This window comes from Neoarius graeffei, chromosome 14 (assembly GCF_027579695.1).
Source record: "Neoarius graeffei isolate fNeoGra1 chromosome 14, fNeoGra1.pri, whole genome shotgun sequence".
Lineage (NCBI taxonomy): Eukaryota > Metazoa > Chordata > Actinopteri > Siluriformes > Ariidae > Neoarius > Neoarius graeffei.
The window spans coordinates 31,968,224-31,992,128 of NC_083582.1; the positions used below are offsets into that span (position 1 = coordinate 31,968,224).

General features: G+C 42.4%; 1 protein-coding gene across 3 annotated transcripts in view; it reads left to right on the top strand.

Moving 5' to 3' along the window:
• arhgap27 (Rho GTPase activating protein 27) overlaps positions 1 to 23,905 on the top strand; it is a 104,979-nt gene that overhangs the window by 55,203 nt on the left and 25,871 nt on the right. For 2 of the 3 annotated variants that reach the window (XM_060939527.1, XM_060939529.1), the window contains exons 3-7: positions 9,204 to 9,671; positions 10,611 to 10,835; positions 10,954 to 11,034; positions 12,864 to 12,971; positions 19,437 to 19,508. In XM_060939527.1, the coding sequence (XP_060795510.1) occupies positions 9,204 to 9,671; positions 10,611 to 10,835; positions 10,954 to 11,034; positions 12,864 to 12,971; positions 19,437 to 19,508 (954 nt within the window). The remainder of the gene's footprint in view (positions 1 to 9,203; positions 9,672 to 10,610; positions 10,836 to 10,953; positions 11,035 to 12,863; positions 12,972 to 19,436; positions 19,509 to 23,905) is intronic. The other variant, XM_060939528.1, reaches the window with a different exon arrangement.

A 23,905-nucleotide genomic window follows, 5' to 3' on the forward strand; every position in this document is an offset into this window, starting at 1 on the left:
CAGGTCATCACAGGGCTGACACATAGACACAGACAACCATTCACACTCACATTCACACCTACGGTCAATTTAGAGCCACCAGTTAACCTAACCTGCATGTCTTTGGACTGTGGGGGAAACCGGAGCACCCGGAGGAAACCCACGCGGACACGGGGAGAATATGCAAACTCCACACAGAAAGGCCCTCGTTGGCCGCTGGGCTCGAACCCGGACCTTCTTGCTGTGAGGCGACAGCGCTAACCACTACACCACCGTGCCGCCCGTGTATATAATAATAATAATAATGTTGGCTGGCTTTTTTTGTGGTATATCAGATATATTCCATTCAGCTACTCGTCTTCAACTCGTTCAGTATCATGCTAGCTGAATGGAATATATCTGATGTACCACTCAACGCCAGCCAATATTATTTAATTAAACGAACAACAAGTTAGAAATAAGAACAGACTTGATCAAGACAATGGATCCTCAAACTGAACTAAGAGCACAAATAAAGGTCAACCTCAGCCTGGACTATAATGCACTAAAAAAAAAAGAGCATGGCACCAAATTAAAATCTAAGCAATGCACGTGTGTAAAAGTAAATTTTTAGTCTAGCTTTAAAAGTCTCATCACAGAAATAGGAGTCGGGTTGGAGGTAGCAGCTTTTTATATAGGCGATTGTGTTTTCTCCTTCAACAAAGCTTAATGGCAGGAAGTCTTTGCATGTTAAATACATTGGCTGGCTGGAGGCTTTATTTTTTGCTCGACATATCTTTAGATAGAATAGAATGCCTTTATTGTCACTGCACAAATGCACAATGAAATTTAGTTCATCACAGGAGAGCAAAGCCGCTGCATACTGTACGTACGCGCCGCCACTCTTGGGCACTTCAGCCCAAGGCCGTCCTATGTTAACCTAACCGCATGTCTTTGGACTGTGGGGGAAACCGGAGCACCCGGAGGAAACCCACGCAGACACGGGGAGAACATGCAAACTCCACACAGAAAGGCCCTCGCCGACCACTGGGCTCAAACCCAGAACCTTCTTGCTGTGAGGCGACAGTGCTAACCACTACACCACCATGCCGCCCAATAAGAGGCAGGTATGTTATATGCTACTAGTAATGTTAATACAGATCTGCATACAGTATGTGCCTGTGTTAATTTATATAAGTCTTTACCAGAAGTGTAAAAGTTGGAAAGGTATGTCATGGCAGTCTCGGTATGCGTTTAGTTGGGGGGTAAAAAAAAAAAAAAAAAATTATTTGACCTGTGAACAGATTTGTACTAATCTGATGGTCAATACGAATTTTTGTATTGTTGTATTTATGGACATGTGGCACAAAAGCACAAAAATGACACTCCAAATAAAGAATCACAATAATCATGGTTGTTTCTGGAGTTATTTATTGTGTTTTAGTTCATTCATACTGGACTAATCAGTATAAAATATATTTGATGATGCAGAGTAAATAAATGTTAATTTAGGCGTCTGTTGTTTTTGTCAATCAATAATTGTTGTCATTTGCCCCTTTTCCACCAAAGCAGTTCCAGGGCTGGTTTGGGGCCAGTGCTTAGTTTGGAACCAGGTTTTCTGTTTCCACTAATAAAGAACTGGCTCTGGGGCCAGAAAAACTGGTTCCAGTCTAGCACCAACTCTCTGCTGGGCCAGAGGAAAGAACCGCTTATGTCAGCGCGGGGGGGCCGAGTTGTTAAGACCAACAACAATCGCAAGACCGCGAAAGATCGCCATTTTTAAGTGCCGAGAAGCAGCAGCTGTACAAACGCGAAGTCATCCATTATTGTTGTTGTTGCTTCGATATTCGCGCCAAGGTTTATGCAAACGTAGCGATGTAACTGATGTATACAGCGACGTAATGACGTGGCTCCCCTTAGCACCACGAGCTATGGAAAAGCAAACTGGTTCTCAGCTGGCTCGCAGGTTGAACGAGTTGTGAACCGGCACCAGCACTGGCCCCGAACCAGCCGTGGAACTGATTTGGTGGAAAAGGGGTACTTGCCAGGGACTTGAGAACTTGTGTTGAAAAGAGAGGGGTTGTGGTAGCCAACATGATGCATTTATAGCATAAAAAGTATGTCAGGGATGAGGATGGGGGGGGGGAGTGCAAAATTAAATGCGATCCAATGTTTCAGGACAGTATACACTCACTGGACACTTTATTAGGAACACCCATCCACCTGCTGTTTTATGCAGTTCTTTAATCAGCCGATCCCTTGACAGCAGCACAACGCATCAAATCATGCAGAAACAAATCAAGAGCTTCAGTTAATGTTCAGTTAATGTTCAAATTTTAATTTCCCTGAGGGAACCCTCCCAAAGGGATCAATAAAGTTCTATCTAATCTAATCTAAACTTCAAACATCAGAATGGGAACAATTGTGATCTCAAAGTGTGACTCTCTTTCACTGTGGCATGGGTGTTGGTTTGAGCCAGACGGACCGGTTTGAGTATTTCCGAAACTGCTGATCTTCTGGGGTTTTCACACACAACAGTCACTAGAGTTTACACAGAATGGTGCGAAAAACCAAAAAATATTGAAAGAGCGATAGTTCTGTGGGTGGAAACAAACGCCTTGCTGATAAGAGAGGTCGGAGGAAACTGGCCAGATTGGTTCGAGCTGATAGGAAGGATATAGTAACTCATATGTTCACTCTACAACTGTGGTGAGCAGAAAGCATCTCAGCATGTAACAGCAGAAGACCACATTGGGTTCCACTCCTGCAGCCAAGAACAGGGATCTGAGAATCAAGAACAAGTTCCTATTAAAGTGGCCGATGAGTGTATATTACGGCTATTCCTGAAACTTTTGTATCAGATGCGTTGTGTTTTCAGCAGAGGGGAACTGTCAGGGCCTTCAGAGAAGGCCCAAACATATCAGCATTTCAAATCTCATCTCATTATTGCTTTCATTCTTTCATAATTTCATTATAATTATTCTCTTCTAATTCGGCCTAATTTTCTATCAAATTTGCTTCAGAAATGAAAGAGTTACTGTCCTGAAAACATTAAAATCGAGTTATCCAATGAGATTCTTTTGCTTGTTGTGTCTAGGCTGAGAAGAGTTTAGCTCTGGGTCACTCATTGGTTAGGACTTCATTGCCGGGACAGAAGGCCATGGCAGTGTGTGTTTATGTAGGAAGTGACGGATGAATTAACCAATCAGATTTTTATTTATAGTAGGAGGGACCAAAAATTTATCGCCGTAGGCATTCTCAAAGGCCAACGTGAGCTTAACCGTGTGTCGTCGCCATCAGCACAGCTGTGAAGTCCCCTTCCAAGCGGTGTAGCGTTCATCAGTAGTGTTAGCGAATGCTAATAAAGTGGTTAAGCCAGCGCTATCTATTGAGAGCAAGGAGCACAGGCTAACGACCGAGAAACTAAGATTTCTGTCTCCAGACTCTTCTTCCACGCTACATGCTCACTACGGTATTTTTCACTCAGACTTGCATTTCCTTCTGTAATTTACTGAGTTACTTTTAAAATCAGCATCGACAACGACACACAACAGAGCGACCTGGCAGCCTGTCACTAATCCCTTGCAAAATCCTTTGCCCTGTTGCTTTTTTGGTGTGTCTGGCTAAGTTTTGGCTGAGCTCAAGTCCCAGCTCTAATAGTAACAATTCAACACTGGTTTTCAGTCATCTCTTGCTGTTGCACTTTGACACAAAAACTTACAAGATGTTCATTGACCATAAGTTCCCTGGGAAATTCCTCCCAGTATCCTGAGAAGTTCTTTTCAGACCTCATCTCATCTCATTATCTCTAGCCGCTTTATCCTGTTCTACAGGGTCGCAGGCAAGCTGGAGCCTATCCCAGTGTAGGTATATGTATGTAGGTGCAATTGGTCTTAAGTGATCAATCTCATTAAATTAGTCTCATTAAATCATTAAATCAGTCTCATTAAATAATACCATTAATAATACCATTAATTTTGGTGCTTAATAATAAATTACCAAACAGCTAAATTATGGTATATTCCAAGTTGTTAATGATCACTACCAATGCAGCAATAATGTATAACTTACCGTATCACATAAATGCTACAGCCAAGAGCACACTGAAGGTAATTTGGAGGCCTTTTAGGTTGTGTAACTTCAAGTATATTAGGAGCAACAAATAAACACACAGTTTCAATAATAATTGGATTTATTATAACAAAGATAAAAATGAGTAATAGCAGTTGCAATACATTCAAATGGTCGTCAGTGATATCTGTGGATGTGTGTATATGAGAGCGTGTGTGTGTGGCCTTGTGGCCTAAAACAAAAGGGTTAGCTTTGATTGCTAGCTAAGGTGTGTTTATGTGTGTGTGTGGGTGGCCTCGTGGCCTAAAACAAAAGGGTTAGCCTGGATTGCTAGCTAAGGTGTGTTTTTGTGTGTATGTGTGTGTGTGTGTGGCCTCGTGGCCTGAAACAAAAGACTAGCCTGGGTTGCTAGCTAAGGCAAAAGAATTCTACCTCGTGATGTTAAGGAGAACAAAAGGGGTGTGTCCTGTGCGCGACTGCGCGGTATGGGACGGAGGAGACAAAGAGGGTTTGAATGTGAGCGCGGGAAAATGAGCCGTAAAGTTTGGAATAAAACAGGCCTTGGAATGTTATCTAAGGTGTGTTTGTGTGGGGCGGAGGTGACCACGTGGTGGAGACAAAAAGATTAGCCCTGTTGCTAATGAGACAAAAGAATTAGCCGTGGTAGCTAACTCCACTAGCTTATAACACTACTAAATCCACTGAAATTTTGATGAGGTCAAAATATGTGTAATAATGAAATTAAAGGTGTTAGGAAGGAATAGAGAGCATGCAACAGCCTATCTATTAAACAAAACAACTGAGAGAACATAGATCACAAGATTAGTGTGCACAATTAAACAATTCCTGAGTTTAAATTCACACTACTTCATAAAGCTAATTCCTAAGACTAGTTTGCCCAAAAATGCCAGTCTTACTTTCCAGTATCTTGCTTCCAGTGCAAGATTATAGAGATGTTCCGAGACTTTTGGAGTCCACAGGAGCACGTGAGTCGATTCCGTGGAAGCGCAGAGAATTCTTGGTCCAACGCTTTGTCGTTCGTGGAGAAGAGTCTCTGATCAAACAATGTGCACAGCGATTTAGTCAGAAGGAATCCGGTCACTTCTAACTTTTAATTAAACTGCTTTGGGTGGCAGTCGTAACGTTACTTATAATAGACAAACAAACCGGTTGTAGCTCAACCAAGAGAGAGAGAGCACAACTCAAGTAGTTCTACCGTGGCCAATGGTAAACGAAAGCGCGCTAAAAAATCTCTTCTTGTAAGAAAGACATCTTTTCTTGGGTGCTCTGACGAGCGGATCTCTTTGTGCCTGCAGACAGGGATGGTCCAGACGAGAGAGAGAGTGCCTCTTTGTCAGTGTGACCCAAGTCACATCCGCACCAAAAGAGACTGAGCTGGGAGTTTCCGGGTCACTTATAGAGTCATGGAGGAAGTTACGTAGGTGATCCCACCCAGCTGTGATGTAGGTCATCGCGGAAGTTGGTTGATGGGATCTGTAGTCTTAAAAGACGAGACGGGCTGTACCTACACCAGCTGACTACGGGCGAAAGGCGGGGTACACCCTGGACAAGTCGCCAGGTCATCACAGGGCTGACACATAGACACAGACAACCATTCACACTCACACCTACGGTCAATTTAGAGTCGCCAGTTAACCTAACCTGCATGTCTTTGGACTGTGGGGGAAACCGGAGCACCCGGAGGAAACCCACGCGGACACGGGGAGAACATGCAAGCTCCACACAGAAAGGCCCTCGCCAGCTACGGGGCTCGAACCCGGACCTTCTTGCTGTGAGGCGACAGCGCTAACCACTACACCACCGTGCCGCCCCCTTCTTTTCAGACTTTCCAGAAAAATCCTGAAGCATAACTTTTCACCATCTTGTGGGTGGTAAAAGAGAGCAACTGGACTTGCTTGAAAAGTTGCAAGTTGCATGTTGCAAGTCCAGTTGCTCTCTTTTACCACCCACAGTTTACTATGACCTGGATGACTGAGAATCTTCACAGACATGTTTTCACCATCTTCCTCTGTTATTGCTGTGTAACAGGTATCATAAACTTTTTGTTACATATATTGTAATTTGTACTGGTGTTGCATGTGTGGTTGTACTCTTTTTGGTCTGGGCTCTTTATTTCCTCTATCTGTGGGATTTGTGGCTGTCTCTTAATAGGACAGGTGATTGAGTTGCAGTGCTTGAATTGGCAACTTGTTTTATTTCCCCTGTCTACAGGAAAGCTTTTTTTAGTGCGTAGCATCTGATGAAACAAACATTGTGAAAGCAAACCGTGAAGGCAGGGAGGAAAATTGTGTCTTTGTGGTTTGTTTCTGTGTTGTGTTCATTGTTTGTTGAACTAAATTGCATATTATCACAGTGGTGCTTGAAAGTTTGTGAACCCTTTAGAATTTTCTATATTTCTGCATAAATATGACCTAAAACCTCATCAGATTTTCACACAAGTCCTAAAAGTAGATAAAGAGAACCCAGTTAAACAAATGAGACAAAAATATTATACTTGGTCATTTATTTATTGAGGAAAATGATCCAATATTACATACTGTATCTCTGAGTGGCAAAAGTATGTGAACCTCTAGGATTAGCAGTTAATTTGAAGGTGAAATTAGAGTCAGGTGTTTTCAATCAATGGGATGACAATCAGGTGTGAGTGGGCACCCTGTTTTATTTAAAGAACAGGGATCTATCACAGTCTGATCTTCACAACACATGTTTGCGGAAGTGTATCATGGCACGAACAAAGGAGATTTCTGAGGACCTCAGAAAAAGCGTTGTTGATGCTCATCAGGCTGGAAAAGGTTACAAAACCATCTCTAAAGAGTTTGGACTCCACCAATCCACAATAAGACAGATTGTGTACAAATGGAGGAAATTCAAGACCATTGTTACCCTCCTCAGGAGTGGTCTCCCAACAAAGATCACTCCAATAGCAAGGCGTGCAATAGTCGGCGAGGTCACAAAGGACCCCAGGGTAACTTTTAAGCAACTGAAGGCCTCTCTCACATTGGCTAATGTTAGTATTCATGGGTCCACCATCAGGAGAACACTGAACAACAATGGTGTGCATGGCAGGGTTGCAAGGAGAAAGCCACTGCTGTCCAAAAAGAACATTGCTGCTCGTCTGTAGTTTGCTAAAGATCATGTGGACAAGCCAGAAGGCTATTGGAAAAATGCTTTGTGAACGGATGAGACCAAAATAGAACTTTTTGGTTTAAATGAGAAGCGTTATGTTTGGAGAAAGGAAAACACTGCATTCCAGCATAAGAACCTTATCCTATCTGTGAAACATGGTGGTGGTAGTATCATGGTTTGGGCCTGTTTTGCTGCATCTGGGCCAGGACGGCTTCCCATGATTGATGGAACAATGAATTCGGAGTTATACCAGCGAATTCTAAAGGAAAATGTCAGGACATCTGTCCATGAACTGAATCTCAAAAGAAGGTGGGTCATGCAGCAAGACAATGACCCTAAGCACACAAGTCGTTCTACCAAAGAATGGTTAAAGAAGAATAAAGTTAATGTTTTGGAATGGCAAGTCAAAGTCCTGCCCTTAATCCAATCGAAGTGTTGTGGAAGGACCTGAAGCGAGCAGTTCATGTGAGGAAACCCATCAACATCCCAGAGTTGAAGCTGTTCTGTACAGAAGAATGGGCTAAAATTCCTCCAAGCTGCTGTGCAGGACTGACCAACAGTTACCGCAAACGTTTAGTTGCAGTTATTGCTGCACAAGGGGGTCACACCAGATACTGAAAGCAAAGGTTCACATACTTTTGCCGCTCACAGATATATAATATTGGATAATTTTCTTCAATAAATAAATGTCCAAGTATAATATTTTTGTCTTATTTGTTTAACTGGGTTCTCTTTATCTACTTTTAGGACTTGTGTGAAAATCTGATGATGTTTTATGTCATATTTATGCAGAAATATAGAAAATTCTAAAGGGTTCACAAACTTTCAAGCACCACTGTATATAATGTGTGTGTGTGTGTGTGTGTGTGTGTGTGTGTGTGTGTGTGTGTGTGTGTGTATTATATAATGTGTATATATAATATACATGCACAACCCCAATTCCACTTTCTGCACATATTAAAACTGCATGGCTCCATAGTAATGAGTCCAGGTGCTAAACTGGCCTGCCTGCAGTCCAGACTTGTCTCCCATTCGAAAAATTTGGTGCATTATGAAGCACAAAATATCACAAAGGAGACCCTGGACTGTTGAGCAATTGTATATCAGGCAAGAATGGGACAACGTTTGGGTCAAAAGTCGCACTTGAAAGATGGCTCTGGACACGTACAGTAATACATTTTATACACTTATGTTTGAGGACTTCAGTCGAGTTGCTCACTTTAGGACTGCAGTTGTCATGAACAATTTTGCATTAAAGTTTCCATCAATGAACAGTTTATAACCTCAACAAAACAGACTTCATGTTAAAACTATAATGAATCTCCTGGTTTCACATTTATACTTTTTGACTCTGTAGGACACTGTTATAGAAGGAAGTTATTTATAATCACCTCATCTGTTATCACCCATATGAGGATGGGTTCCCTTTTGAGTCTCTCAATGTTTCTTCCTCATGTCGTCTGAGGGAGTTTTTCCTTGCCACCGTCACCACAGGCTTGCTCATTGGGGATAAATTAGGGATAAAATTAACTCATGTTTAAAGTCTTTAATTTTCTGTAAAGCTGCTTTGCAACAATACCTGTTGTTAAAAGCGCTATAAAAATAAACTTGACTTGACATTTTTCTTTCAAAACTACAGCAAATGATCTCTTGAGTTCTCACATGTTTAGAGTGATGTTAAAAGTAGAGGTGATGCAACACAGTGGTAAACATGCCCCTGTCCCAACTTTTTTGAAACGTGTTGCTGACATCAAATTCAAAATGAGCGTATATTTTTCAAAAAACAAAATTCCTCAGTTTCAGCATTTGATATGTTGTCTTTGTACCATTTTCAATGAAATATAGGGTTTCCGTGATTTGCAAATCATCACATTCTGTTTTTATTTATGTTTTACACAGTGTCCCAACTATTTTGGAATTGTGTGTGTGTGTGTGTGTGTGTGTGTAATATAATATGCAAAAAGTATTGTTATTGCCATGTCCTGATTCAATTTAGCTTTTTATTCATTGATTTTCATCTCTACCAGGTTGAGGATGATGATCTGTCGGCAGTGTACGTAAACCTGCCCAGGGCACGTAAGAGCATCAACAGCTTGCCCTCCGCCTCTGTTTGGGGCATTTCAGAACCTCCTGAACTCCACGACACGCTCCTTCTAGGCTCCCAGGGATGGGAGATTCACACTGACGAAGAGAGTGGAAAAGAGTACTACTATCACCCCAGCACCGGCCAGAGCACCTGGGATTACCCTCTTAGCTCCTCAATGGAGTCTGAGGTGGGGGCTAAGGAGCTTCCTGTCTCCCCCACTCCATCCCTGTCTCCAGCCTGTTCGCCCACAGATGGAGCAAGATGGACGTCAGACTGGGAGAGAGTGCTGGATGAGAAGAGTGGCAGACACTACTTTTTTAACCCCGTCTCTGGACAGAGTTCCTGGGACCCACCGGATGACCTACTGACTCCTCCTCTATCAGGCAGCAATCTACAGGAAGGGGCACCGGTATAAAAAAACACACACAGAAACTGCCAATGTACTTGCAGCCTGTTTTCAGATCATACATAAGCTATATACATGAGCATGATTCAGTCTGATTCGAAAGATGGCTGCAGTTAGTTACAGTTAATGGAAAAAATTATATTTTACAATCACAAATCGGAATGATTATACATACATGTGTGTATACATACATACATACATACATATATACACACACATATACGTGTGCGCGCGTGTGTGTGTGTGCGCGTATATATAATATATTAGGGTGCATGAGTTGCCCCCTAAAAATGAAAAGTTCCTCCGATCATGATGCATTTTTGTTTTTATGTTCCTTTTGGTAAGAAAACACACTGGGTGAAATATTTTGACAAAATTCAAAAGTTTAATGGTGGCACCAGGAGCTCAAAGTTATGGAAAAAGCTGCTATTTTATGACTTTTATAACAAAATTTCGATCACTTTTCATGAAACATTATGGCACCTTTATAGAGTATACCAAATATCTTAGATACACATTTTTAGTACATATTCTAAATATATTATCAAGCGCAGTTTGAGTTTTAGCTGTTCATTGAATCATTGTTCAACTACTTTTAAACAATACAAATGTATTATGAATCACATTAACGCTTCTCAATCCCTTGCAAAGGTTCTTAACATGATCTCTGGGTCACAAGGAATCAATAAATGGAGTCCAACATTGTGATTCAAACCTTACGTGAAAACATAAAATAAGCGTTTTTTGGCAAAAAATGAACCTCATGGTGCCACCATTAGACTTTTGAATATGGTCAAAAAATTCTACAGGATGTCTTTATTGGTGAAAAGGAACACCCAAACAAAAATGCATCAGATTTTATGAAAGTGAGGGCAACTGATGCACCCTAATATATATAATATAACTTTTTATATTACTTGTCTACCTGTTATCCATTATTAGCCTCCCCTCCCTGAGGAAGACTACCCTGCTGAAGAAGATATTCCAGGAACTCTGGGGCAGGAGGATACGTTGTCCTTTACCAGTTGTTCAGAATACTCATTGCCCTACATGAAAAAAGTGCTCATTCCCAGAGCGTGTCTAGACCGCAGTGCCCCTGCAGGCTGGACGCTAAACATTGACCCCGATGGTGTCTGGGTCTTCACCAATGACCATACGCAGGAGCAGGTAGTGCATGTGTTACAAACAGGACATAGCCATGCCCGAGTTATGCATCACATTTTTCTTTTTTCTCTGCTTTTGTATTTGGAATGTTATATACAACGTTTAATGTTTGTGTGGACAGTGGATCAAGTCGCTGGATGATCGGGGACAGACATACTACTACCTGAAAGATGGCTCCAAATCTGAGTGGAACTTACCTGAAGTAAGTGAAAACTTGTCACTGAAAATGTAATAGTTCCATCCCTTTATTTCTGTTTATTTAGTTTAATTTAGGTTTTATTTTAATCTGATTAATTTACAGTTCAATTGACTGATTTTGATTTTAAAAAATCCGTGGTTCAGAAGGTCCTTAAAGGAGATAAATTATGAAAAACTCACTTTCTCAGTGCTTGTGCACATACATTTGGGTATCTGGAGCCCACCAACCCAAAAACTCTTAAAATAAGGCACCCAGTCAATTTTGTTTGTGCTGCCTATTTCAGAAAACATGTGCGTCAACAAGCCGTTCAGACTTGGCTCCACTTTTTGTGTCAGAAGTGGATCTAATTAAGTTATTCCGCAAAAGCGAGTCGTACATGAGCTGATAGCCAATGAGGCACATAGCGCCGAGTCAACTATAAGCCATGTACGACGAGATTGAGTGGAATAACTGTTTTATTCTATCCACATTCACTGGATTTTAAGAAACGGAGCATCTCATCTCATCTCATTATCTCTAGCCGCTTTATCCTTCTACAGGGTCGCAGGCAAGCTGGAGCCTATCCCAGCTGACTACGGGCGAAAGGCGGGGTACACCCTGGACAAGTCGCCAGGTCATCACAGGGCTGACACATAGACACAGACAACCATTCACACTCACATTCACACCTATGGTCAATTTAGAGTCACCAGTTAACCTAACCTGCATGTCTTTGGACTGTGGGGGAAACCGGAGCACCCGGAGGAAACCCACGCAGACACGGAGAGAACATGCAAACTCTGCACAGAAAGGCCCTCGCCGGCCACGGGGCTTGAACCCGGACCTTCTTGCTGTGAGGCGACAGCACTAACCACTATACCACCGTGCCGCCCCAGAAACGGAGCATTTTTATTTTTTATTTTTTTGCAAATTTGATAAATAAAAACTTCATACAAAACGTCCGACAAAATCATTTCTGCTGAGAATGCAAACAAACCGGTGAAATGACGGGAACAATTTGTGAAAAATGCTATAATACTAATAATTCTTGGAAAAAAAAAACGTTCTGACCATCAAATACTTTTATTCTGTATTTTATTGCGCTTTTTTTTTTGGGGGGGGGGGGTTGTTTTCGAGTACTGTTTTTATTTCGTCCAGAGTTGGTTCAGCAACATGCTCCGCCATTTTGTTTTTCTCTGCTCACTGTATACGAGCTGATATCCTAGTAGTAGAGTAGCCAATCAGAGCGTGCAATTGATCATATCCAGTGACTGTGGATAGAATATTTAGAATTATGCAGCCTCCTTATCGGAGTATCTCTGAACTGCTTTTGCAAATGATAATTCATGAGGAAAGTGCTACCCGATTGGCTGGTGGAAGAAGGGGGTGGGGTGAGCAGTGTCTCGTTATCATTTAAAGGAACAGGCCGCGGCAGCACAGTGGTGTAGTGGTTAGCGCTGTCGCCTCACAGAAAGAAGGTCCGGGTTCGAGCCCCGTGGCCGGCGAGGGCCTTTCTGTGCGGAGTTTGCATGTTCTCCCCGTGTCCGCGTGGGTTTCCTCCGGGTGCTCCGGTTTCCCCCACAGTCCAAAGACATGCAGGTTAGGTTAACTGGTGACTCTAAATTGACCGTAGGTGTGAATGTGAGTGTGAATGGTTGCCTGTGTCTATGTGTCAGCCCTGTGATGACCTGGCGACTTGTCCAGGGTGTACCCCGCCTTTCGCCCGTAGTCAGCTGGGATAGGCTCCAGCTTGCCTGCGACCCTGTAGAACAGGATAAAGCGGCTAGAGATAATGAGATGAGATTTGTCTTCAAATGATGGGGAAGTTAATGAAAGGCTTTCTCTCCTTTCAGCTTTCTGCAGATTTGAGACAGTGCCATTTGGGAAATGGTGGGACACTGGAACAGGATGGACTCGGAATTGCGAGAACCTGGAGGAATAGTACAGGATCTCAAGATGAGGTATACACCTGCACGCACACACATACATTCAAGCATGCACACTTAAGGGTTGTTGCAGCCCATGCAGTGATGTATGTTATTTATCCCTTGGAGCATGATGTATAATAATATAAATCCAGTTCATTCTTTTATTCACTCATTCGCCTTCATAACTGCTTTATCCTGGACTCACCTTAGTCTCATACACTGCTGTGTAAAAGCTTTAGGCGCATGTAAAGAAATGCTGTAGACCAAAAAATGGCTTAAAAATAATGAAATGAAGTGTTTCTACGTTAAAAAAAAACACTATGAACAGCAGTAAGCCATAATAAATCAATATAACAAAGTCAATATTTGGTATCAGATGACCCTTTTGCTTTAAAAAAAAATAGTAGTCTCAGGTACAGTGAGTGCAGTTTTATGCGGAAATGAGCTGTAGGTTTTACTGAGCATCTTACAGAACCAGCTACAGTTCTTCTGGACACTTTGACTGTCGCACTTGCTTCATCTTCATCATCATTTCGGGTTTCCCCGGCCAACTGTGAGCTCTCGCCACATGCTGCAGTCCAGCATGCATGCCCTCAATTCCAGAGTGGACTCAAGACTGGTGTCCCGCTTAAGCTGGTCAACGTATGTTAGAAATTGACCCCACCCCCTCACGAGGTCCGGTCATGCTTCGGTTCCCAGAGTACCACTGAATTTGCTGGGAGGTCCTCGTGCTGCATGCAATGGCCGGCCAGTTTAAGCCTACTGGATCTTATTTTTACCAAGAGCATGGTTCCGTATAGGTCCACGTTTCTAATGAAGTCCCTCCATGTCACATTCAAGACCATTCGCAGCATTCTCATGGAGCATCCATCCAGTCTGGCTTCCTGTTCTTTGGTTAAGGTCCATGCGTCACACCCGTACAGTAACTGTAACGATGAACAGGCAACGTTTCAGCTCATTTGCCATGGATGATTTCCAGATCCACATCAAGTTATGAAGAGCTCGCCAGGCTTGGGCCTTTAACTCTGATATCCTTTTCAGACGAGCTCACGTATGACCCAAGGTATTTAAAATCATCAACAGTCTTGAGGGTCAACCCCTCAAGTGAAGATATTGCAGGGTCATCAGAGAGTCAGGTCAGAGTCCTGAAGGACTTTGCTACCAGAAGTGGACAAAGTACCCAACTTCATTACTTAAGTCAAAGTACAGATCCCACTGGTCAAATGTTACTCTGATACAAGTGAAAGTTGTCCAGTCAAATTTTTACTTGAGTTAAAGTACTGAAGTACTTGCTTTTAAAAATACTTAAGTATTAAAAGTACATTTTCTGTCAACACGTTGTATTATTGCCACAACGCTTACAAAACGCTGTTACCAAAGACAGAAATGTGAATTCACAAAATGAACGCATGCATGGTGGTTTAACATTAAGCTAGCTAATCAGTGACGCTCCACCTGACATGCTAGCAAACTCTTTTCAAACTCGAAGTCATATTTGGTAGCTAATGCTATTAGAAAAGAAAGATTTCTACATTCTGTTTATTTCGCAAGATTATGCTAAAGCATATTTCTGAAAGGACTTCAGATAAGTTAACGTTATTCATGTTAGCGTAACTCCGTTTTTACATGCTAACTAACAGTGTCCAAGTTAACTGGCTGTGTGTAAACATTAGCCGTGGACAAGGCGATGGCAACTTGGTGGGCAAATCCATAGAAAGTCATTTGACTAACCAGACTGCATAGCTATTGCAACGTTAACGCTAGCTCTAAAAGCACAGACAACTTCATTGCAAGCTTTCTCTTGGAATAAAACGTTTTCATACCTCAATATGTTTCTGCAGGTTGGACAGCAAGTTTTTGTAGGCTGTGATGTGGTTCGTTTTCGGCAAACAAAAACATTTAAAACGAAATGAATCTTTAATCTGTACAGAAAACTGAAATGTGGGGCATGGATGCGTGCATTCCCCAGAAGATCAGCTGATGGCATCCATTCTGCCATCAACTGATCGTGTTCAAATAACGCTGCTGAGAAATCACTGATCTTGTGTTTATCCAGTCTATGGACGTGGCGCAATTCTAGTGATAGACTGTCTCAGTGTCACCTGTGAAAAACCAATCACATTTGATACCCCTTTTCCACCAAATCAGTTCCAGGGCTGTTTCGGGGCCAGTGCTGGTGCTGGTTCACAACTCGTTCAACTTGCGAGCCAGCTGAGAACCAGTTTGCTTTTCCATAGCTTGTGGTGCTAAGGGGAGCCACGTCATTACGTCGCTGTATACGTCAGTTACGTCGCTGCGTTTGCATAAACCTTGGCGCAAATATCGAAGCAACAACAACACGGAGAAGAAGAAGCAACAACAACAACAATAATGAATGACTTCGCGTTTATACAGCTGCTGCTTCTCGTCGCTTAAAAATGGCGACCTTTTGCGGTCTTGCGATTGTTGTTGGTCTTAACAACTCGCAGTTCTTTCCTCTGGCCCAGCAAAAAGCTGGTGCTAGCCTGGAACCGGTTGTTCTGGCCCCAGAGCCAGTTCTTTGTCAGTGGAAACAGAAAACCCGGTTCCAAACTAAGCACTGGCCCCGAACCAGCCCTGGAACTGCTTTGGTGTACTTAAGTACAGTACTCAAGTAAATGTACTTCGTTACTGTCCACCTCTGTTTGCTACTGGTAACACTGCAACCCAGTACTGCCTGCCGCAAAGGATGGGTGGTCTGCGTCTAAACCGGCTCCCCGACTGGTGCAATACCGATGAGGAGGGTGGCATGACACCCAGCAGGATAGAAAAACAAGACCTGTCAAAGGGCGGATGAGCTCATCCAGAACCAACAGTCATCATGCAAACTATGGGTTGGGTAGGAGTGGTGACCCCCATCCCACACTAGCTACAGAAAGCCAACATGGCTCAAATCCACAAGACAATTTCTATACAGCTGCCAGCTCCGGGAGTGAGCAAGAGCATAATGATGGGATCAAGTGCATGCCCCAGCAGGCTGGATGACACTTTACCCTCAAACCCCAATCAGTCCGGACGAGGTAATGCCGATCAACGTACAAGTCCCAGAACGAACCATGTAATAATCCACAATGAACACTTGTTTCGTAATTTTGCACCAAAACCCAGTAGCCTTCATTAAGTTTTCTTTTTTAATCTGAAAAGTGGTCTCTTATGTAGGATGCTGCTCAGATACAAACTTTTTTTTCTGTTACATTTATTTTTGTGCGGGCGGCACGGTGGTGTAGTGGTTAGCACTGTTACCTTATAGCAAGAAGGTCGTGGGTTCGAGCCTAGTGGCTGACCAAAGCCTTTCTGTGTGGAGCTTGCATGTTCTCCCCGTGTCTGTGTGGGTTTGCTCTGGTTTCCCCCAAAGTCCAAAGACATTCAGGTTAGGCTAATCGGTGGCTCTAAATTGACTGTAGATGTGACTGTGAGTGTGAATGGTTGTTTGTGTCTATGTGTCAGCCCTGTGATGACTTGTCCAGGGTGTATCCCGCCTCTCACCCATAGTCAGCTGGGATAGGCTCCAGCTTGCCTGCGACCCTGTAGAACAGGATAAGCAGCTACAGATGGATGGGTTTATTTTTGTGCTGGAAAACGAATGCTTGAAACTCTAAAATGTTTTGGTACTGATTCCATAATGTAGAAGTCATCAAATAGAAATCTAGAAAAAAAAAATAGGGTGCTTAAGACTTTTGTACGGTACTGTATGTGCTTAAAAAGCCATCCAGTATTCAAATTACAATGGAACACCTGCAGCATTATTGGGCCTTTTCTTTGTCTGTGCTTTCAGGGGAAAAAAATCAGGACCTTTTTAGTTTTTCCTTATTTTGATACAATACAGGCTTCATCTGAGATGGATTTCATAATTCATTCATCTTCAGGAACCTGTTTATCATAGTCAGGGTCACAGAGCCTGTCATGGAAACACTAGGCGCATAGCAGAAATAAAACCCTGGATGGTTTGTCAAACACAAGCAGCCGCTCCACCTACTGTATCACCATGTTTTTGGCGAGGCTGAGGTATAAATGGACAAAGATTAGAACGAGAAATAAAACAAAATGATTCAGTCATGTTACAGTGTATTTTTTGCTGCAGAATAGATGAGGTAAAATAATCTCCGAATAGAGGCCAGGTTTCGTTTCTCACTTCTGCTTCGGGCAGTCATGGCTCAATAGTTAAGGCTGTAGGTTACTGGTGACACAGTCAGCACAGTCAGGGTTCAAGCCCTGGTGCTGGCAAGCTGCTCCTGTTGAGCCTTTAACCCTATCCCCTGCAGGGTGCTGATCTTGAGCTCTGACCCCTGTAGGACAAAAAGAAGAATTTCCCATACTGTAATTCTCAGGCTGTAGCTCTGATGGATTGATGTAGAAACTTGTATGTGACATTACTACACGTCATGGCGCAAGATCATTTGTCCAGATGTGACAAAAGCGTCTTCTTCGAATGTAATAATAATTCCATTTATTTTTTTCGCGGTGCGGTTTCCATCTAATCCTTGCGCTCTGATTGGCTGGCGAGCAGGTCCGTATCCTATGGTACGGACCCCAGTTACGGACCTCTGGCGACTCGCTCGTTCACAACAACAAACATAGTAGAATTTTTTGTCAATATTTATCTTTTTTTTAAATAAGATTTATTTATAAGATTATCAAAAATCTTATAAATGTTTGCCAGCATTTCTCAGGAGAATAGCATTAATTTTACAGCATGGATAGCGATAACGACAGTGTTCACAGCGAAAGCGAGTTTTACTACCCTGAGGAAGAAGAAATAAAAGAAAACATTTCAGGAGAAAGCTAAAAACCTCTAACTGTTGCTAATGCCGAGCAAAAACATGGCTGAATCCTGAATGACTCCTATTTGTATAAATGGGGACTACATAGGCGGCAAAATGTAGCTTTTTCCCTGCCATGGAAGTGCACTTGTATACCGAGGAGGAAGCAATTTGCATTACAGCCGTGAATGAGGATTCAAAATGGCGGCTCGCCTCGGCTCGGTTTTCCCTTTCGGGCGCTCTCGTTTTCTGTTAGAATTTGGTAAAGAAAAAAATAAATATATTATTGACCAGCTTAAGGTCGGTCCGTATGGTGAAATACCGTGACCTCAGCCTTGAATACTGACCTTGGCCCAGAGGGCCTCGCTCAGTACTTTCAAGACCTCGGTAATGTCATTGAAGTTATAATACTCATAACAAACTTGTCATGAACTGTGTGAGAATAGTGAGGTATTTTAAACATTTAATACTTTTAATAAGCTTTTTTTTATAGTTTGTGTTTAACGTTTTTATCATACAGTACGTAACATGAGTTAGCTATTCTCAAGAAAGACAAAACCTATTTCAGTAATCACTACAAAATGACCAGTTGTAGTTACTCTAGTTTTTCTAATTAAGTATTTTTTTCTTACTTGTTTTTCCATCATTCAAGATATTTAATAGTTATTCCCCGAAATCGAGTCCTACATGAGCTGATAGCTGACGAGGGCGTAGTGCTGAGTTGGGTATAAGCCATGTATGACAAGATTGAGTGGAATAACTGTTTTATTCTATCCACATTCACTGGTTTTGAGAAACAGAGCATTTTTATTTTTATTTTTTCGCAAATTCGATAAATAGAAACTTTACACAAAACGTCTGACAAAATAATTTCCGCTTAGAATGCAAACAAACTGGCGAAATGACAGGAGCAATTTGTGAAAAATGCTCATCTCATCTCATTATCTCTAGCCGCTTTATCCTGTTCTACAGGGTCGCAGGCAAGCTGGAGCCTATCCCAGCTGACTACGGGCGAAAGGCAGGGTACACCCTGGACAAGTCGCCAGGTCATCACAGGGCTGACACATAGACACAGACAACCATTCACACTCACATTCACACCTACGGTCAATTTAGAGTCACCAGTTAACCTAACCTGCATGTCTTTGGACTGTGGGGGAAACCGGAGCACCCGGAGGAAACCCACGCAGACACGGGGAGAACATGCAAACTCCACACAGAAAGGCCCTCGCCGGCCCCGGGGCTCGAACCCAGGACCTTCTTGCTGTGAGGCGACAGCGCTAACCACTACACCACCGTGCCGCCCCGTGAAAAATGCTATAATAATAATTCTTGAAAAATACAAAAGGATACGTTCTTACCATCAAATACTTTCATTCCATATTTTGTTGCTTTTTTTTTTGTATTTTTGGGGGTTTTGTTTTCAAGTAGAGTTTTTATTTCATCCTGGGTTGGTTCAGCAACACGCTCCGCCATTTTGTTTTCCTCTATTCATGGTATATGAGCTGATAGCCTAGTAGTAGAGTAGCCAATCAGAGCGCACGATTGCTCACATCCAGTGAATGTGGATAGAATGAAATTGAAAGTACTAAATATGTACGAAATATTTTCGTACTTTGAATACAACTGCACCTCATACTTCGAGTAACACTGGTTGGAAGGAAATCAACAAACACAGAACAGTTTTGTGGAAATGTAAATGGCTTTTTCTCCCTGACAGAAACTTCCCTTCGGTCATCGCAGGAATACTTCAGACAGCGATGTGTCTGGCTCTCCAGAAATGCTGCATCATGTAAGTGACTCACCTGATTCATCCAGCTGACGTCCACTTATATGTTCCATGATCGGCAAAAAGAAATGAAATTTGTCCGCATCTGGTTAGTGGTATGTCCAAGAGATGGAACACAGAGTCTTAACTCCTCAACAGGAAACAGTCATCGAACTTTGTTCCTTTATGACTTCTACATCATCGAGTCAGTACAAAAACATTTTAGAGTCCAAACATTCGTTTTCCAGCACAAAATTAAATGTTACAGAAAAAAAAAGTTTGTATCTGAGCAGCATATTACATAAGAGAGCACTTTTCAGATGAAAAAAGAAAACATAATGAAGGCTGCTGGGTTTGGGTGCAAAATGAAGACGCGAGTGAGACAGTCAAAGTGTCCAGAAGAACTGTGGCTGCTTCTGTAAGATGCTCAGTAAAACCTACAGCTCATTTCCGCATCAAACTGCACTCACTGTACCTGAGACTACTATTTATTTTTTCAAAGCAAAAGGTCGTGCTGTAGGTTACCACAGGCGTGCTGATAAGGTATTAGGCAGAGACCCGTCCACCCGTAAATTTGACGGGCAATTGCCGATTTCAACGGGCAAGTATACACACAGACGGATACTGAAACGGACGATAATGCCGAAAATTTTCGCACATGAATACTCCCACATGTCATCCGATAAATCCAGTTATGTTCCGCCCACACACGGACTGGCCATCGGGAGTAGCGGGAGTTTTCCCGGTGGGCTGGTGGTTCAGCGTGGGCCGGCGGAGAAAAAAAAAAAAAAACAGTTGCGCGCTGGCCTTTAATATGATAAGCAATGTTAACAGTTTCTTTAACAAACTGTTAACATTGCTTATTACAGTTGCGCGCTGGCCTTTAATATGATAAGCAATGTTAACAGTTTGTTAAAGAAACTGTTAACATTGCTTATCATATTAAAGGCCAGCGCGCAACTGTTTTTTTTTTTTTTTCTCCGCTGGCCCACACTGAACCACCGGCCCACTGGGAAAACTCCCGCTACTCCCGATGGCCAGTCCGTGTGTGGTTCCGCCATCATTTACAAATCGTAAGAAACACAGTTTAATACGAAAAATACTGAAAACTTGAAATGAAAAATCAGAATATTTCATCGTTTCCGCCATTTTGGCCCGCACTGAATCTTGTAACATGCGGACTGAATAAATCGCGAATTCTGATTGGTCGAAAATTGCCAAACACCCTGCGTTGTAGTTTCCTCTTTCTTGGCGGGAGAACCGCATTTTTTTTTGCTGACTCACTCTTCTGGATCAAGATGAATCCCAACAAACGCCCCAAATTGAATGTGACAAAAACTGATTCGTTTTTCCACAAAAAGACAGAAAAGGTATGTGTGATACATTGATTAACAAGGGGGGTTCATTGGGGTATGGTAAAATAGAATACTGTTGGTTTTTTTTTTTATTAAATACTGTAACTAGATCAAAAGATTATATACAATTCATTGTTGTTTATTTTCTTTTCACTTTTGTTACCAAATCAAACACCATACATACATCTGATACATTCAGGAGTGAAACTGAAAAAAATACAAAGTAAAAATATGCAATATTTCTGATCAAAAATTACACGCCATTTCACCCTGAAAATGTCCTAGAATGCAGGAAATGAAGTCTAAATTTCAAAAATTTTCTGGGGGGGCATGCCCCCAGACCCCCCTAGAGGGACTTCGCGCCTGCGGCGCTCGTCTTCGCACCTGCGGCGCTTATCAGGATTATATAAAATATTATTTTTGACTGGTAAATTTCTTTTTCTGCCTAATACCCTACGTGCTGATATTCATTATAACCGCACGGTTGAGAGCAGGACTCTTCATTCTTACAATTCAATGTCTGAAAATGTCATATGAAAATAAGCTATTATTATTATTATTATGAGATAATGGTATAGGCAGAAAGTACATCCAATAATCTTAAATGCCAAGTTCACAGGGCTGTTATGAAAAAGTTCTCCAGTAAATTTCTTCATATCGAGCATTTTGAGAGGAGATTACACTTGGCTTCATCTGGACTTGTCAGATTTTTTTGAGACATTTTGAGAACAAGCAGATTTGATGGAGGAAATTGTATGTATGTGACATTAGTGCACTTCATGGCGCCATCTACAGGTGTGAGATCATAAGCCCTGGATCTTTTTAGGTGGAACAGAAAATCTGAATAAGAACCCAACTTCAGTCTCGTGACCTCATCTCATCTCATTATCTCTAGCCGCTTTATCCTGTTCTACAGGGTCGCAGGCAAGCTGGAGCCTATCCCAGCTGACTACGGGTGAAAGGCGGGGTACACCCTGGACAAGTCGCCAGGTCATCACAGGGCTGACACATAGACACAGACAACCATTCACACTCACATTCACACCTACGCTCAATTTAGGCTACGTTCACACTGCAGGCTGAAGTGACTCAAATCCGATCTTTTCGCCCATATGTGACCTGTATCCGATCTTTTATTGACAATATGAACGACACAGATCCGATTTTTTCAAATCCGACCCAGGCCGTTTGGATATGTGGTCCTAATTCCGATTCCTATCCGCTCTTTTCATATGCGACTTCAGTCTGAACCGCCAGGTCGCATTCATCCGACTTACACGTCATCAACAAGCCACAAACGTCACTATTCTGCGCTGAAGTAGGCGGCGGGTCTCTCAAAAAAAGTTACAACAACATGGCGCATGACATCAATGCGAGGGACGCTTCGGGCTGTGAAGGTTCTGAATCTTCTCAGTGGAAGGACGCAGAGGTTAGGGAGCTGATTTCCATTTGGGGGGATGCAGCTATTCAAGCTAGATTGGATGGGTCATACCGCAACCGGGCGGTTTTACTTCCGTAAACACTGGCCATGCTCACTGCGTGTGACGTCGTCGTATCCTGCAATGCGCATGTGGAACACTTTTAGGTCGCTTTTCGTTCATACTGAGGATCACATACAAGTCGCAAATATTTGTTAATGTGAACGACCTCACAAAAAAATCGGATTTCACAAAAAAAATCGGAATTGAGCATTAAGCCTTGCAGTGTGAACGTAGCGTTAGAGTCACCAGTTAACCTAACCTGCATGTCTTTGGACTGTGGGGGAAACCGGAGCACCTGGAGGAAACCCACGCGGACACGGGGAGAACATGCAAACTCCACACAGAAAGGCCCTCGCCGGCCACGGGGCTCAAACCCGGACCTTCTTGCTGTGAGGCGACAGCGCTAACCACTACACCACCGTGCCGCCAGTCTCGTGACCTAGCTAATGTTAATTGTTTAAACGCAACTGGATGAGATGAAGACACTTGTATGATAAAGAAATATGCGTGATTGCCAGGCTTGTAGTACTCGAGTCCGACTTGTGTACTAATTTAAACAGGGATGAAAGTCTTCCGGATTTACCCGGAAATCCGGATATTTGACAAAACTCTTGAAAATCTCCGGTTTTCCGAATGGAGAAATTTATTTTTCGGATTTTTTGCGTTCCTAGACGCAGCGTAATACTTCGCATCGTCCTTGCATAGGCGCGGTCCTTAAATAGCCCAAACATAGTTCATTGATTAAAGACAGGTGTTCTTTGTTAACGGCGCTCGTGCCGGAGCTCGTTAGGTGCGCCTTCAGGTGCGCGTGCTAAGGCGTGCAGGACTGACGCCGTTCTGCGTAAGCGCAACACAATCGCACTAGAAAGCATGTTCAAGCTGCCAGTGTAGCTGCAGTCTTTTTAGTTGCAAATTACAAGTATTTCCTCGTGTTAATAATTCGCCATATCAGAACAAGCAAAACTTTCCTCCTCCTTTCGACGTGAAGAGAGGGAAGCAATTTATTATATATATTTTTTTCCCCATCAAAGTTGTATTTTGTGGTTTCGAAGCTAAGTTTTAGTGCCGTTTTTAGAACACAACATCAAGAAACAGCAATAATGGAAGAGCCGGTTTCTAAGCTACCTAAAACTAGCAATGGTAATTATTTTTTGTTACATAATGCACTTAGGCTGCCAGTCAGTGTGTGACCCCCCCCCCAAATTCTAGCTACGCCCCTGATTTACATGAGAAATTTGGTATTCATGATGTGTTTAAATTTACAGACAATACGAACTAATGTAAACAATTGGCTTCAACTCGCATAAATATGAATTGGAAATGTTTAGTTCACTTTCGCTTCTGCAAACGCACAACTCTATTAAAAGATTGATAAACGAGGCTCAACGTCCCCAACATTGAAACCTGAAAGCTTTAGAAACTCTAACAGACCTTTACTTTTTAACAGCACTGTTTTGGGATTTTGCTGAGTTTACCTTCAACTGTCTGATTTTTTTTTCAAAGTAATGAACTGTGTAGCAGGAAAATCACCGCGTTTCCTAAATGCGCTCCTGAAAATTGCTCATTAACTCGGGGAATTAAATTT